We start from the raw sequence: 17,888 nt of genomic DNA, 5'->3' as shown, positions 1-17,888 counted from the left end.
TTCCATCCAGGAGGAGGGGGAGCCAGAGCAGAACTACCCAGAGGAGGTATAGTGAGGGCTCCATCCACAACAGCAGAGGTGAACCATGTTTTCTGAAGAAAGAGGGCACCTCAGATGTCCCTGAGGGGAATATCTCATCTTGGGAGCAGGTGCAGTAGAGATGGAGAAATTGAGAGGTCCTTACCTTGCACTAAACGTTATACCCTATATCATGTATCTGTACACTGTGGATGGCTCGATTGTAATAATGTATCATCTATTCACTGACAGCTTAGCACACAAAAAAATCTTTTCACTGTACCACAGTACACGTGATAATAAACTGAACTAAAATAACTAAACTATAGCATCCTTGCAATAGACAGGGTGGGAAGATAGCTGTGAGAGTCAGTGGCTATGTAGTGGATGTCAGTAGATAGTCTGGCCTCGGTGATGAAAACACAGAGATAGAGATGGGGAGAGAAGTGTCAGAGATAGTCTATGTGAATTTGAGGGCAGGGTGGAAATTAGTAATAAATCATCTCGACATCCTGTGCCTGTTATTTGACGTTGAATTAGATTATGAAATGCAGATTTGCTGCAGGTCATTTTGCAATGTCTGTCACCACTGAAGACTTGAACAATATTTCCACAGCTGTCTTTGGAAGTCTGATGTAGTTATGTTTTAATGTAAGCCAGACTTACTTATTGCTTTCTTCTTTTCAAAATAAAACAGTGCATAACTTTCAGGGGTCAAAACGCTCATGGTGGCTTCTTTTATGTAGTTCCAACGATATTTGTTAGCACATATTTAAATAAACTTTTAAGATGAAGAAGGTAGAGGACATATTTTTGAATAAGCAATTATAGGTCTTCCTTTTACTGAGATTAAAAAACAGTTTGGCTATACTGTAAAGGGGTCAAAATATAACAATCAAACGTTTTGATTTTCTGAATTCATTTTTTCTTTTTGAATGAATACTGACTGTACTATTTTCCTCAAGTCACAGCTTTGAAATAAGTTGGTCCAAACTCCACCTAAAATAGTCAAAATGATTGGAGTGTATTAGCTATAAGGAGAGGTTGGACAAAATGGGGTTTTAGCTGGATTGTCGTAGACTGAGGGATGAGCTGATAGAACTATATAAAATGATGAGGGGCACAGATAGGGTGTTTAGTTTTATCCCAGGGTTGAAATGTCAAACAGTGGAGGACATTTGTTTAATGTGAGAAGGAGAAAATTTAAAGTTGATTTACAAGACAACTTACTGATAAGGTCATAAGGAGTAGAAGAATTAGGCCATTCAACTCCATCAAGTATATTCCACCATTCGATCATAGCTGATCTATCTCTCCCTCCCAACCCCATTCTCCTGCCTTCTCCCCATAACCTCTGGCACATGTATTAACGCATAGAGGAACCGTGCCTGGAACATATTACCAGGGAGGAGACAGAAGCAGGTACAATTGCAACGTTTAAGAGGCAAATTGTTTTCCAAACCCATAATTGCCTCTCCATGTATGTTTCTGTATGTAATGTCTCAAAATGACCGAGACCCACATGCGATCCTCACCTCGGGCTCTGTCTTTGTGGAGTTTGCAACTTCTCCTTGTGACCACGTGAGTTTCCTCCGGATGCTCCAATTTTCTTCCAAAATACAGCGGGTTTGTCGGGAGTTGGCCTCTGTAAATTTTCCCTAGTATGTAGAGAGTGGATGCAAAATTGGGATAACATGAGTGAACAGGAGATCGATGGTCAGCGTTGACACACTGGACCAAAGGGCCTGCTTTTGTGTTATATCTCTAAACTAAACTAAACTAAAATGGAACAGGGAAGTGTTTCATAAAAAAATATTTTAGTCATTTTCATTCAGTTACATAGTAATTCAAATAATTAGGTAAAACAAAGATTAAACCAAAGCCACATGCAGGGTAAAGTTTAAAATAGCTGAGTTTTATTACTTTTAGGGTACTGAAATATAATTAACTATGTAATATTTTACCCAGAATTAGCAACATATTGCAAACCATATTAAAATGGAAGAATGTTTGAAATTGCTTGGGGTATCAAACCAACTTTTCTTGCTGGATAGTTATTGCTTCTTTCGGCAGTTTTGGACTCACTGTTATGCTCCTAAATAAATGTCGCAGAGAGAAAACCAGTGGCATTGGTAAAGTACTTCATTAATTCAAAGATCCCCAAATGCTATTTTTGAAAATTCTGCTCAGTTTGCTGAAAGTAAATAATGGTTCAAGTTTTGAATTTCTTACGTAAAACATTCCTTGCCTCAAGGAATCTAATCACTGATGATAAATGTAAATTGAATTAGTTCTATTTTCAGTGTCCTTAAGATGCTAGGTAGAAAAGTTCCAATTGAACCTGCACTGCAAATTGGTATAAATTGTTGGAAAAATTGCACATGGTGTGAGATTGTTTGTTGAAAAATAAAAGTTGAAGTGTTTCAATCCAACAAACTATACAAGGAATGAACACAATTACTTTCCACATAGGTATGATAATTATGGTCGCCTCATCAATGCAACTTTTCCCACTGGACGCATTGACAGTTTCCATGGTGACATTGACAGCGCTGTCCGAGTACATGTCGAGACTTCGAATAAGGACGATGTTACTATAACCACCAATCTGTCAACCGCAGGTGCTTTCTATACCCTGGTCCAAGGTAAAGTGCATTCACTAATACTTCCTCTTTCTTATTTATTCCTATTTTGCTCTCGCTTATGGGAGATAATAATTATACCCAAGTTTCATATAGAAATATAGAAACATAGAAAATATGTGCAGGACTAGGCCGTTCAGCCCTTCGAGCCAGCCATTCAATATGATCATGGCTGGTCATTCAAAATCAGTACCCTGTTCCTGCTTTCTACCCATATTCCTTGATTCCGCTAGCCTTAAGAGTGAAATCTCCCTTGAAAACATGCAGTGATTTGGCCTCCACTGCCTTCTGTGGCAAATTCCACAGATTCACAACCCTGGGTGAAAAGGGTTTTTTCCTCATCTCAGTCCTAAATGTCCTACCCCTTATTCTTAAACTGTGACCCCTAGTTCTGGACTCCCCCAACATGGGGAACATTTTTCCTGCATCTAGCCTGTCCAATCACTTAAGAATTTCACGTGTTTCCATAAGATACCCTCTCATCCTTCTAAACTCAAGTGAATACAAGCCCAGTCGACCCATTCTTTCATATTGTCAATGGATGCTCGATGTTTTGGTGAAAGGTGATTGACCTGAAAAAATAACTCTTCATTCGTTCTCCACCAGTGCTGGAGAAAGAAATAGAGTTCTTGTCTCAGCATCAATCTCCCTTCACCATTACAGATTTGTTTTATCATTGTTATGAAACGTAAAACGTATTCTATTGTTTTTTCATATTATGAAACGTAAGTATAATTATTATCTCAGGGAAGTGTTTATAGTAATTTCTGTTTCATGTCATAATACCATATTGATCGTTATTTGCTTCTCTGCTTAGTTCCAAGTCACTCTTTGCATCCATTTAAGGCAGAGAAATTTTAACCAAGGTGAAACGAAAGGCATTAGCTGGTTACAGAAATTGCCCATTTTCCATTTCCGCTGAAGCCAATGAATAGCAAACTAAAAAGGAGCAAATCTAAGCAGTGAATCAGTTCTCCATTTCACAGGTTTTTGCCCTGAATTTGCGGGCCGCCTTTACTCTTTATTTTTGACCTTTATTCTTTATTGATTTGGATCGTATTACGAGGTGCTTGTTTCTGTTGGTTGCCCTTTACATACAGCCTCCTTTCTGCCCTGACTATGACCAGACCACTATTGGAAAATTTGTTGAAGTAATCAAACAAATTTGATTGTGCACTACTTATCTAATCTAAGATCCAACACTCGTTTTTCTCAAAATATATTTGTCATAATAATTATGTCAAAAATATTAAACTTAGTCCTTTGTGTTCTTAGATCAAGTTCGAAATGCCTATCACGTTGCTGCCGATGGATCACTGCGGCTTATGCTAGCTAATGCTATGGAAGTTTCGCTGCAAACGGAACCACATCTCTTGGGAGGCACTGTAAATCCTACAGTCGGAAAGCGCAATGTTACATTGCCCATTGAAAACGGCTTAAACTTTGTGGAATGGAGACAACGAAAAGAGGAAGCCAGGGGGCAAGTCACCGTGTTTGGAAGAAGGCTTAGGGTGAGTAAGACCTGACAAAATGAAACACACTGAACGTAAAACTAAATCCCCCAACAATGCATCTTTTTAACCAACAAATAAACATTGTGGGACATTGAGTTAATGCAGTTGCCAGCCTGAGTAGGGATGAGGAAATGTACTTCATTCTTCTCTTCAGCATGTTTCAATCAAGCACTTAATTATGTCTGAAAACACTTCCACATTTACTGCTCTATCTGGATTCTGCAGCTGTGAATTAGTTAAGTTATGAAGGTTTACACTATGAAGGCAACTTGTCCATTTTGTTTTCAGCTCGGTCTTAAGATAAATACGTAAAAACTCACCGTTAAGTTTATTCTCATGTGCACAAATACGATAACATCTGATATGATGAAGGAACTACATGGTATTGAATATAAATTTCCTGTTTATCAATTTGAACCTATGATTATTTTAGGCTTCTAATTTCAAATAATATTTCAGATTTAACTTTTCATTCTTTGCTTTACATATTAATTCAAAAGCCAGATTTTAACTCTGGACCATTGTAAATAAGTGACCTTTGATCTCATTTCAGAAATGAAGCCAAGAATGTAGCACCTAGAGTTGTAGAGTGATACAATGTGAAAACAGGCTCTTCAGCCCAACTTGCCCACACCGACCAACATGTCCCATCTAAACTAGTCCCACCTGCCTACATTTGGCCCATATCCCTCTAAACCTGCCCTATCCATGTACCTGTCCAAATGTTTCTGAAGCTTTGTGATACTACCTGCCCCAACTAGCTCCTCTGGCAGCTCGTTCCATACACCCATCTCCCTCTGTGTGAAGAAGTTACCCCTCAGTTTCCTATTAAATCTTTCCCCCCCTCACCCTAAACCTATCTCCTTGGGTTCTTGGTTCCCCTACTTTGGGCAAGAGACTCTGTGTTTTGCAGGCCACCAAATTCAATTTCAAAGCATTTCAAGCAGAGTGCAGGCCACCAAATTCCATTTCATAACATTTCAAGCAAAGTGCAGGCCACCAAATTCAATTCCATAGCATTTCTAGCAGAGTGCAGGCCACCAAATTCAATTTCATAGCATTTCAAGCAGAGTGCAGGCCACCAAATTCAATTTCATAACATTTCAAGCAGAGTCCAGGCACCACATTCCATTTCATAGCATTTCAAGCACAGTGCAGGCCACCAAATTCAATTTCATAGCATTTCAAGCAGAGTGCAGGCCAGCAAATTGCCAAACAACTCATTGCATTATCATTAAGGGCTAACAAATCATTTATTGCAAGTACATTGCAGACTTACAGTTCAGTTGATTCACAGCTTAGTATCACAGTTGTGGACTCTCCCCCGCGATCTTCCAGAGTGACTGACACATCCAGGCATCCGGGGTTTTATAGTCCTGCCCCCCCCCCCCCTCGTGGTGATTGACAGGCGAGAGGACCAATCAGCTGATCTCAAGATTTTTTTAACACTCATACTTTTTTTATTTTTCATTGCTCGGTGTAAATCCTTGGGACTGCCTCAGCAGAGGAGGACTGTGAGTAAGATGGCCAAAAATCATAGCGATATATGGTAGCGTATTTTTAGAATCAATATACAACGCAGACAGGAAGTGGTCAAGATGAGACTTTTAGTTATACAGATTGCGATATTTCTTTGCTTAGATGATTTAACTGATTTAGAGGGTATTGGGTATTCGGGGAGTTTGGACAACGGATTGTTTTCTCAGGAGCATTGAGCCTAAGTTGCATTACATCGGGAATTGAACTCCGCACCCTCAGACTAAAAGTCATTCATTCAAATTTGTATAAAGAGACAGAAGAAAAACAAGGCAAAAATATTATCCCCTATCCCCCTCCCCACCATCATTCCCCAGTGCAAATCAACTGTGTATTAGCTGACCACAGAGCAACACCGATGACAATAACAATTGCTGAGGAGTCACTGAACTGGACATTCATGCATTTGTGTCAGTGTCATTGACAAGTCCGCTAAGAGAGAAAGAGTTGTGGAGGTTGGGGAACTAAAATTCAAAACACAAGGCCGACATAAGTGTTAAGTAAGTCTCAAGTGTTGCAGTTAGACCAATATAATTGGATCAATTAGCACCTGCTTGCTATGCGCAAGTTATGCATAAAAATGATCCCGTGCATGTTTCCAGTGCATGTGCCCATTTCTGGTGGATGGCTTGGCAATCAGGGCAGCACCGTGGCGCCACAATCAGTGGCGCAGTGGTCGAACTACTGCCTCACGGCGCCAGAGAGCCGGGTTTGATCCTGACTATGTTTGCTGTCTGTGCGGACGTTGTACATTCTCCCTGTGACCGTGTGGGTTTCCTCCGGGTGCTCGGGAATTCATCCCACATTCCAAAGCGGTGCGGGTTTGTAAGGTATTGGTTTCTGTAAATTGACCCTGGTGTGTAGGATGTGAAAGTGGGATAACATAGAACTAGTGTATGGTTGATCAATGGCCAGCGTGGACTCGGTGGGCCGACAGGCCTGCTTTTATACTGTGTCTCTAAAAACTAAGAAATGGTTAACAGTACATGAACTGGGCATTTCCATCTTCTAATCCTTACGCAATTGATATTCTGCCAACACTATTTGCAAACACAAGCATATCATTTGAGGAGATTAGGTACACTTCTACTAATGGAATAGTTGCGTTCTGAGTATAGAACACACCGTTATATTAATTTGCATTGCTGTCCGAAGCAATTCCAATTTTGAATGACAGAACAGACACAAGAGCCAAATGGCCTCTTCTGCTTCTAATGTTATGGTTTGGATTAAATGAGTGGCATACATTTCCATCTTTCATCAAACACCGCAATTTGTCATGTAATTCTTTAGGATTTTTTAAAGCAAACCCCTGGTTCTTCACCAGATTTTAAGATAATATCGGTCTGGAATAATTGGTTTCATACAACTTGATCCTGACAAAATACAAAATGAGGTGGAATTGATAATGCAAATAGTGCACTGCAAAGTTTTCCTAGCTAACCTTGAGCTGCAGAAAATTAATATTTAGTTCTTTTGGTGTCGAAGAAACTCTTTCACCTAAGTCACTTAGAAGAGATTAAGTTGTTATATGTTCTTCATTTCTTATATGCAGGGTGTTTACGAAAATACTAGTTAACAATTGTTATTTCAAGGCAACAAACTGAAGTTACGCATGAATTAATTTACTGTTCAGTGGATTTCTCTTCTCTCATCAGTTTGGATACGTGAAGTAAAATTACTTTAACTCTGCAATAATTATGTTTTCTTGTATTATTTAAATAATTGTTTAGTGATCTTTGCAAAGGAAAAAATAGTAATCTGAACAATACAATGGCATATTATTATTGAAAGATGGCACAGGTTATGATTGCTGAAACATACAGCTATGTTTAGCAATTACTGAATAGAAGTGACAAAAAATACATTTATTTGAAATGAATCTGAATGTTTTAATTTATTGGAAAATAAATTTGATTTCTAGTTGTTCATTGTTTATGGCATAACAAAGACAATGTAGTTTGCTTTATTATCAGGAAATTGAAAATAAATGAAGTATTGTTACCTGAAGCAATCCACAATGTCAGTCTCGTTCTATAGCTACACCAATTTGGAACAAATGTCGTAAAGATTTTCATAGCAGTTGTATTGATGAGATAGGAGGAGGGGAGGGGGGGTGAGAAGATCAGAAATCTGTGCTTTAATGATGACGTTGATCTGATATGAGCGTCATGAACTTCAAGAGATGCGAGAAATAAAACTATAGGGAGATGTAGTAAGAGCTGGGATACGCATGGTGATGGCAATTTTCCAATGATCACTAATGAAATATGAATGTGAAATTTAGCCTTAAGGAAACTAGACAAATTCCACTGGACTACGCCAAAAAAAAGTGTCACATAATTGAAAATGGACCTAACACAGAGCAGTGCAACATTGCATATTTTTTTCTGTCTCTTATTTCCCATTATTTGACCCCCTGCCTTTGGCAGATCTTCTGGCATTATACTCTTAAAAGAGTCAACAATAATGAACACGCAAAAATTGTCTCCAGCATGCTTTTCAATTTCACTTGTCTGAAAACTGACGCTACACAATAGTTTTAATTCCGCTGATTCCCCTGCAAGATTGCTCCAAGGAGGGCTCGACATTCAAATCACTTTTAGCGAGGTCTATAATCTCCTGCAACTTCAAACAGTTCACCCGTGTACACCAGTGTGTCTGCATGGCTTTGTTTGTGAAGGTCAAGGTCATGATCACTCTCATCTTCCTTGGCTCAGTGTCATTCCAGGCTGCTGATCTCTGCTACATCTCATATTTTGATGCTGACTGCTTCATTAGAGATGGCACTCAAGCCTGAGGCTCAAAGAGAAAATACTTTATCTACTTCTCCCATAGTAGCACGCCTGAGGATTTACCTTCCCTATGGACATCACCAAGTGCAGCTTTTAGTTTATAATTTAGAGATACAGCGCGGAAACATGTCCTTCGGCCCACCGATTCCGCATCGACCGTGATCCACACACATTAACACTATCCTACACACACCAGGGACAATTTACACGTACACCAGGCCAATTAACCTACATACCTGTACGTCTTTGTAGTGTGGGAGGAATCCGAAGATCTCAGAGAAAACCCACACGGTCACGGGGAGAACGTACAAACTCCATACAGACAGCATCCGTAGTCGGTATCGAACCCAGGTCTCCGGCGCTGCAAGTGCTGTAAGGCAGCAACTCTACCGCTGTGCCACCTTGGCCGCCCTATTCATAGGGTATTCATAGGTTGCAAATAGTATTACATCATTCCATGCAGACACTTTAGTTTTAGGTTTGGTTTTGTTTAGTGATACAGCATGGAAACAGGCCCTTCGGCCCACTGAGTCCACGTCGATCATCAATCACATGTTCACACAATTGTTCTATGTTATCCAACTTTCTCATCCACTCCCTGCGCACTGCGGGCAATTTACAGAGGCCAAATAACCAGCAAACCCCCACGTCTTTGGAATGTGGGAGGAAACTGGAGCATCTGGAGGAAACTCACACGATCACAGGGAGAACGTGCAAACTCCACACAGACAGGCAGCATCCGAGGTTGGGATTGAACCCGCGGTGTCTGGCACTGTGAGGCAGCAATTCTACTACTGCACCACTGTGCCACCTTCTGGAACATAAAACATCGACACCTCTTGCATACAGGGTCAATAGACTATTTCTGTGCACGTGCTAATCAGGGATATGCTTAGGTATGGCATTACTTTACTGTACAGTAAGAAAATCAATTCACTTTGCGATTGCACTTTGCACATGTGACAATAAAACCACCATTAAACCATAGACAGGCCCTTCGGCCCACGAACATGATGCCAAACTAAACTCCTGCCAGGAATGTTACTAGGGACGGTCTCCAAGGCCACACATGCATTAGAACATTGTTCCTGCAGGCACCTGTCTTCACCGGCCTCTCTCGGTCACGGTTCACTAAGATGCTTCCTCTAACCGCGCCCATTTTGAAGCATCTTTTCCTTTGGCAGCAACAGTAGCTGGAAGAGTGCTGCTTGTAAATGTGATATATCCCTTCAAGGGCTTGCTGCAGAAATTGCATCCGTTAATCTTCGTGCCGGCATATGCAGGATATTGCAGAGTATGAATGGAGTAGCGTACATTAAAAGCAACAGAGTACAACTTGACAGATGGAAACCCCACAGTGCCTCTTCTGGGAATGTCACAACCTGAGGTTACACCGTTAATGAGACTTTACAAATGGCCTTGGGTAACACACAGTGCTATTTAATGCTAATAAAATGCAGTAAGCTATTTTCAGGCCAGTAAACAATAACAAGATTTAAGCATCGGGGAGGTATTATTCAAAAAAAAGACTCAATGTCTGAAAAGGAAGCCAAGACCAGAATTTTCATTTCTGCCAACCAATTAACAAAGCCAATAAAAATCTGGACAAATAGCTGTGTTTCTTGCAATGAAAAGCCATAATACCCTATCGTGCTTTATGCCTGTGAGGTAACATGCTGGAGTAAAGAACAAAATGGAAGTGAGACATTTGTAGGTGAACTGTTTTGGAAGATTGCTGCTTCTCTCACAATCTGGGCACCGAGTCAGTCAGCAATGAAGTTGTCAGGGGACAAATCATTCAGGAAACAGACAAAAGAAGCTAGAGTAACTCAGCGGGACAGGCAACATCTCTGGAGAGAAAGAATGTGTAACGTTTCGGATCGAGACCCTTCTTCAGACTGGTTAGGGATGAGGGAAATGAGAGATATAGACAGTGATGTGGAAAGATGAAGAACAATGAATGAAAGGTATGCAAGAAGATAACAATGATCAAGGAAACAGGCCATTGTAAGCTGTTTGTAGGGTGAAAATGAGAAGCTAGTGCGACTTGAGTGGGGGAGGGATAGAGAGAGAAGGAATGCCTGGGCTACCTGAAGTGAGAGAAATCATTCAGGAAATTGGGCAAAGCTAACAAGCATAGGAACAAAGCCCAGGAGGAGATTTTCAACTTGACTTGAAAAGCTCTTTGGCAAAGTGTCTAAATTTAACAATGAAATGATCTTCCATCCAGCTGATTTGTTAAATATGTCAAATAGAATTGTGGTGTTCCGATATATTGGATATATACCTTTTTATCCTCGACGTCCTCCATTGTCAGAGTGAGGCTAAATGTAAATTGGAGGAACAGCATCTCATATTTCACTTGGGCAGCTTACAGCCCAGGGGTATCAATGTTGATTTCTCTCACTTCAGGTAGCCCCGGCATTCCCTCTCTGTCTATCCCTCCGTGACGTACCTGAACGACTATCGACCAGTGGCACTAACGCCTGTGGTGATGAAGTGTTTTGAAAGGTTGATTATGGTGCATATTGGTGTAACCTGACTTTGGTGCCTTCCCACACAGTGGGAAACTCTGATTCTGCTGTGTGGGGATGTTTTATGTCAAATTCTATAGTGTGTTGTGTTCTTTATTTTCTTATTGTATGGCTGTATGGGAATTTCATTTCACTGTGGGAAATTCATTTCACTGTGCCATCTGGCACATGTGACAATTAAATGTATCTTGAATCTTGAATATTAACTCCTTCCTTAACAAGAACCTTGACCCCACTACAGTTTGCCTACCGCCACAACAGGTCACGGAGGCTGCGATCTCACTGGCTCTCCACTCCATACTGGACCACTTGGACAATAAAAACACTAACGTCAGGCTGTTGTTTATAGACTACAGCTCGGCGTTCAATACCATCATCCCTGTGTGTAGGTGAGAGGGTAGGACAGAGGTGCCCTGGTTGGGTTATTCCTGGGCCTGGCCAAGCTGGCCATCCGCGAGTCATGGCGCCAGGCAGAAGAGGGCTCTGCCCGAGCCAGCTTTCTGCCCCTTTTCCAGGGTTGATGTTTTATTTTTTACTGTATATATTTTAATATTTGAATAAATATTTTTTATTATACAATTTTTTAAAAGCTGGTTACCAAGCTCACAGAACTGGGTCTCTGCTCATCCCTCTGCAATTGAATCCTCGACTTCCTCATCCACAGACCACAGTCTGTTCGAATTAGCAGAAATACTTCAACCTCATTAATCAGTGCGGGAGCACCTCAAGGCTGCGTGCTCAGACCCCTGCTCCACTCTATACTCATGACTGTGTAGCCGGACATAATGCAAACTCCATCGTCAAGTTCGCCGACGACACCACCATTGTTGGACGAATTACAGATGGTGATGAGTCAGAGTATAGAAGTGAGATCGAGCGATTGACCAAATGGTGCCAGCATAACAACCTGGCTCTCAATATCAGTAAAACCAATGAACTGATTGTGGACTTTGGAAGGGGAAGGATGAGGACCCACAAACTGGGCGTGCATATTTCCAAAGATCTTTCCTGGACCCAGCACACTGATGCAATTATAAATAAAGCACATCAACGCCTCTACTTCCTGAGAAGAGTACGGAGATTCAATAAGTCAGAGAGGATTCTCTTGAACTTCTACAGGTGTACAGTAGGAAGCATATTGGCTGGTTGCATCATGGCCTGGTTCAGCAACTTGAACGCCCAGGGAACGGAAAAAACTGCAAAAAGTTGTGAACACTGCCCAGTCCATCACCGGCTCTGACCTCCCCACCATCGACTGGATTTATTGTAGTCGCTGCCTCAAAAGACAGCCTGCATCATCAGAGACCCACACCACTCCCGGGGCCGGCGGGCGGGCGGCTGTGATGCTGGGGGCGAGGGGCTGCTAAACCCGCAGCTCCTGCAGCAGCTGGTGGGGGAGCGGCGGCTGGTGGGGGAGCGGCAGCTGGCGGGGGAGCGGCGGCCGATGGGGGAGCAACGGCTGCTGCGGCCTCTCGGCTCTGGTTGGTAACAGCTTATGGGGGAGCGGCGGCAGATGCGGCCTCTCAGCCCCAGTGGTTGGCTCCGGGCAGGTCATGCGGGAGAGATTGGCGGCCGTCAAACAAGGCCCGGACCGTGCCCATCGACCCGGGCGGCCTGCGGCATACCTTACGGTAGGGCCGGATTGGCGGCAGCGTCGTTCAGCAGGGCTGGGCTGTCGGTTGCAGACATCAGGTCTCCCGAGGCTGCGTGTGTCGGGAGAAATCCAAAATCTCAATTTGAATCGTCGCGGTTCACCAATGTAGCAGCACCAAACGTGGTGAACGAACGGTTGCTTTATTCGGTGAGATAATAGGTTCGGAATACATATATCTTTGGTCCTCTAGCATATTGTCATTGCTGCTGCAGCTGAGCGAGGGTGTTGTCTCGAGCTCAGCTACCTGTCGACTGGGGTGATCTCAAGTTGAGATATGCTTATGAGGCAGGACACTCCCCTTAACCCCATGACGTAATGTGACAACCCTCGTAACCACTGACGAGGGTACGACCGCAAGTGGTCTGACTATCAGCTGACGCCACAATATATATGCGTGTGTGTGTATATATATATATATGTATACACATGTGAGTACTTGTGAGTATGTGTATATATTCACACTGAACTATTTTTTCTCTCTCGTTTATCATATTGTTTACAGTGTACTATGTTTACATATTTGGTTGTGCTGCTGCAAGTAAGAATTTCATTGTTCTGGAACATATGACAATAAAACACTCTTGTCTCTTGACTCCCCCACCCAAGTCGCACTAGCTTCTCATTTTCACCCTACAAGCAGCTTACAATGGCCTGTTTCCTTTATCATCGTTACTTTTTTTTTGCATATCTTTTATTCATTGTTCTTTATCTCTCCACATCACTGTCTAAATCTCTCGTTTCCCTTATCCCTAACCAGTCTGAAGAAGGGTCTCGACCCGAAACGTCACCCATTCCTTCTCTCCAGAGATGCTGCCTGTCCCGCTGAGTTCCTCCAGCTTTTTGTGTCTATCTTCGGTTTAAACCAACGTCTGCAGTTCCCTAACAGAGATCCCATAAATCTGTCCTCTTCCCCCCCCCTTCCACTTCCCTCCCCTCCAAATTCCTAAGTTTTGAATCTGGTTGGCTATGGAAGAAGATAGATCCCTTCGATGGTGGGGAGGTCAGAGTCGGTGATGGACTGGGCAGTGGTCACAACTTTTTGTAGTCTTTTACGCTCCTGGACGTTCAAGTTGCAGAACCAGGCCACGATGCAACCAGTCAGAATGCTCTTGACCGTGCACCTGTAGAAGTTTAGGAGAATCCTCTTCAACATGGAGAATCTCCATAATCTTCTTAGGAAGTAGAGTCGCTGATGTGCCTTATTTATAATTGCATCGGTGTGCAGGAAAGATCTTCGGAAATATGCACGCCCAGGAATTTGAAGTTATTGACCCCCTCCACCATCGTCCCATTGATGTGAACAGGATTGTGGGTCCGACGTGTTCTTCTGATGTTCTTAATGGTTTCATGGTATAATAATGACAAACTCTGGAGGTTTTAGTCATTAATATTTCAAAGTCCAGGGCACTATAAAAAACTGCTAAGCCAGTCCACTTTTCCCTGAGATTCTATTGCATCTTGGTGTAACTAAGGACCAGGAGTTATGTCTCCTTTAACTAGTGCCCAGTCTGTCTGAACTTTCTTCCCAAACCCCAAGAATGTAGTGCTCACAATGTAATTGTTCTACTACAGGCACATCTAATCCAGACCCTGATGTCCCCTTGTGCCCTACATATTCTTATCCACTGTACACCAGGACCGTTACAGGTATCCAGGAAAGGGTGCAGAGGAGATTCACCAGGATGTTGCCTGGGATGGAGTGTTTCAATCGAGAGGAGAGTGGAAACCTTTCACCACAGCAGAGGATCTTCCACATATCCCCTTTAAACCTCACCCCTTTTCTTAAACTTATGCTCCCTTTTCACCATACGTTGATAGCATAAGTTAGGGGAAAGTGGATTAGAGGCGATCTGAGGAAGATCTTTTTTTCCATCCAGAGGGTGATTGAAATCTGGACTGCCTGAGTGGGTGGTGAAGGCAGAGACTTTCACAACATTTCAGAAGGCACGGTGGCTCAGCGGTAGAGTTGCGAGAGACTTGAGTTAGATCCTGACTGCGGGTGCTATCTGTACAGAGTTTGTATGTACTCCCTGTGACCATGTGGGTTTTCTCCGGGTGCTACAGTTTCCTCCCACACTCTAAAGAAGTTTAGGTCTGTAGGTTAATTCACTTCTGGAAATTGTAAATTGTCCCTCGTGTATAGAATATTACATAAAAACATAGAAACATAAAAATTAGGTGCAGGAGTAGGCCATTCGGCCCTTCGAGCCTGCACCGCCATTCAATATGATCATGGCTGCTCATCCAACTCAGTATCCCGTACCTGCCTTCTCTCCATACCCCCTGATCCCCTTAGCCACAAGGGCCACATCTAACTCCTTCTTAAATATAGCCAATGAACTGGCCTCAACTACCCTCTGTGGCAGAGAGTTCCAGAGATTCACCACTCTCTGTGTGAAAAACGTCCTTCTCATCTCGGTTTAAAAGGATTTCCCCCTTATCCTTAAGCTGTGACCCCTTGTCCTGGACTTCCCTAACATCGGGAACAATCTTCCTGCATCTAGCCTGTCCAACCCCTTAAGAATTTTGTAAGTTATAGATCCCCTCTCAATCTTCTAAATTCTAGAGAGTATAAACCAAGTCTATCCAGTCTTTCTTCATAAGACAGTCCTGACATCCCAGGAATCAGTCTGGTGAACCGTCTCTGCACTCCCTCTATGGCAATAATGTCCTTCCTCAGATTTGGAGACCAAAACTGTACGCAATACTCCAGGTGTGGTCTCACCAAGACCCTGTACAACTGCAGTAGAACCTCCCTGCTCCTATACTCAAATCCTTTTGCAATGAAAGCTAACATACCATTCGCTTTCTTTACTGCCTGCTGCACCTGCATGCCTACCTTCAATGACTGGTGTACCATGACACCCAGGTCTCGCTGCATCTCCCCCTTTCCCAATCGGCCACCATTTAGATAATAGTCTGCTTTCCCGTTTTTGCTGTGTTGTGTACGGAGTGATCGCTGGTCGGCGTGGACTCTGGGCCAAAGGGCCTGTTTCCATGCTGTATCTCTAAGGTATCTGGATGAGCATTGCAATTGCCAAGAAAGGAAAGCTAGAGAGCAAGTGATGGGTTTAATATAGATGTGTACTAGACGGTTGGCAAGAACATGTGGACCACAAGATTATATGGCTCTACGACTAGCTAGTTCTTTATTTTATTGTGATGAGAACAGCAACCTTGTGTTTAGATGCGGGACGCCAACCAGTCTTTATTGCTTTCTTAGCTGAGAGTTGACTTCATTTTTCAGTAATGTCGGTACAAATTCTGACGATGCCCTCCAACAAAAAAGAACTCCCACTGTCGTTGCCACAAATAAGGGCTAAAAACTGTCACACTGGTCAATTTCTCCACAACCTTGGAGGCTAATCTCGGAGAACCTATCAATATCTGTGAAGGTTTATAAAGATTGATGCGTTCAGTACACCACAATTCCAATGGCAGCCTTCTCCTGAAAAAAACATTTGGCTTAGACGGCGAATATTAACAAAATTCAGAACATTTAATCTCTTTATTTACCCCCTTGCAAATGCAAGTAGTTTTCCTATTTTATATTTTATTTCTTATTTATCTTTGAGCTTATAAACTTTCCTTAAATCATCAGGCTTCCAAATAACCTTAGTTGTAAGTGTCTTCTTTCAGATGAGATCTTAAATTGAGTATCTCTCCACCTACTCCAATGAAAATAAAGATTCTACGGAACTAGCTCGGAATAAATAATGGTTGCTCTACCATGAATCACCCTGCGAATGAATTAAATGCTCTGTCCGTGTAATGCATTTCAAAACAAACCACTTATGTCAGGTGGGAGCATCTAGAAACTATGATTAAAATCAACAGGCGTAAAGCCAGGTTTTTCCACCTTTTTGCTCCACTGCACCCCGTGTGCTTGTATGCAGCAGATATATGGAGCTTGATTCCTCCACAGAAGAAAAGGAAACACAATTCTCCAGCTTTTTTATTTTAAATGGGTAGTTGGGAAAAAATCCCCATCAATACTGTGTGTCATATTGTGTGTCATATCAATACTGTTAGATATTAAAAATCATCAACCATCCGCAAGCAGAAACAGGGTTCATGGCTCTGCTCCACATTTCTATGACAAGCTCTTCGCGAACTTAAATGGTAAATGCGTGTGTGTTTTAGCTTGAAAGGACACAAAGTAACTGGAGTAACCCAGCAGGTCAGGCAGCATCTTTGGAGTACATGGATAGGTGACGTTTCGGGTCGAGGCCCTTCTTCAGACTGGTCATGAGTTTGAAGAAGGGGCTCAACTTGAAACATCACCATGTTCTCCAGAGATACTGCCCGCTGTCCTGAGTTACTCCAGCCCTTTGAAGTCATTTTGTGTTTCAACGAGCATCTGTAGTTCCATGTTCCTACATTCTATGTTTTAGCTTGTCCGTTTTCCATTTATTCCCACAGGTCCATAGCCGGAATCTGCTCTCTTTGGATTTTGACCGCGTGACGCGAACAGAAAAGATATATGATGATCATCGGAAGTTCACTCTCCGAATTCTATATGATCAGTTGGGCCGACCTACCCTGTGGTCTCCAAGCAGCAGACTCAATGGTGTGAATGTGACTTATTCATCAGCTGGTCTGGTGGCAGGTATCCAGAGGGGTACCATGTCAGAGAGAATTGACTATGATCAAGCAGGCAGGATTGTATCCCGAACTTTTGCAGATGGAAAATCATGGACCTACACTTATCTGGAAAAGGTACTGTCACACTTCATTGATATTCCACCCGCTAAGGTAACACCTTTACATTTGAAAAAAGTGAGGCAGCTCCCCACGTTTCCATAAGAGATTAACAGATCTATTGGAGATAGATCTACAATATATCAAGGAACAGCAGATGCTGAAATCGCAACCAAAACACTAAATGCTGGAGTAACTCAGCTGGTCAGGCAGCATCTGTGGAGGAATGGATAAGTGATGTTTCGGGTCAGTATCCTTCTTCAAGAGAGTTCAACAGGGTGGCATAGTGATAGAGTTGCTGCCTTACAGTACCAGAGACCCGGGTTCAATCCTGACTATGGGTGCTGTCTAAATGGAGTCTGTATGTTCACCATGTGACCACTTCGGTTTCCTCCAGATGCTCTGGTTTCTTTTCACATTCCAAAGACATGTAGGTTAGATTAATTCGCTTCTGTAAATTGCCCCTAGTGTGTGGGATGCGGAACTGGGAAAAA

The 17,888-nt window shown here is 42.5% G+C and overlaps 1 protein-coding gene across 5 annotated transcripts in view; it reads left to right on the top strand.

Annotated features, from left to right (window-relative positions):
- tenm4 (teneurin transmembrane protein 4) overlaps nt 1-17,888 on the top strand; it is a 531,769-nt gene that overhangs the window by 483,680 nt on the left and 30,201 nt on the right. For all 5 annotated transcript variants that reach the window (XM_055637190.1, XM_055637189.1, XM_055637191.1 and 2 more), the window contains 3 exons: nt 2,491-2,663; nt 3,936-4,171; nt 17,116-17,412. In XM_055637190.1, coding sequence (XP_055493165.1) covers nt 2,491-2,663; nt 3,936-4,171; nt 17,116-17,412 — 706 coding nt within the window. The remainder of the gene's footprint in view (nt 1-2,490; nt 2,664-3,935; nt 4,172-17,115; nt 17,413-17,888) is intronic.

Source organism: Leucoraja erinacea, chromosome 6 (genome assembly GCF_028641065.1).
Source record: "Leucoraja erinacea ecotype New England chromosome 6, Leri_hhj_1, whole genome shotgun sequence".
NCBI classification, from domain to species: domain Eukaryota; kingdom Metazoa; phylum Chordata; class Chondrichthyes; order Rajiformes; family Rajidae; genus Leucoraja; species Leucoraja erinaceus.
This window is presented reverse-complemented; position numbering and strand designations above follow the sequence as displayed.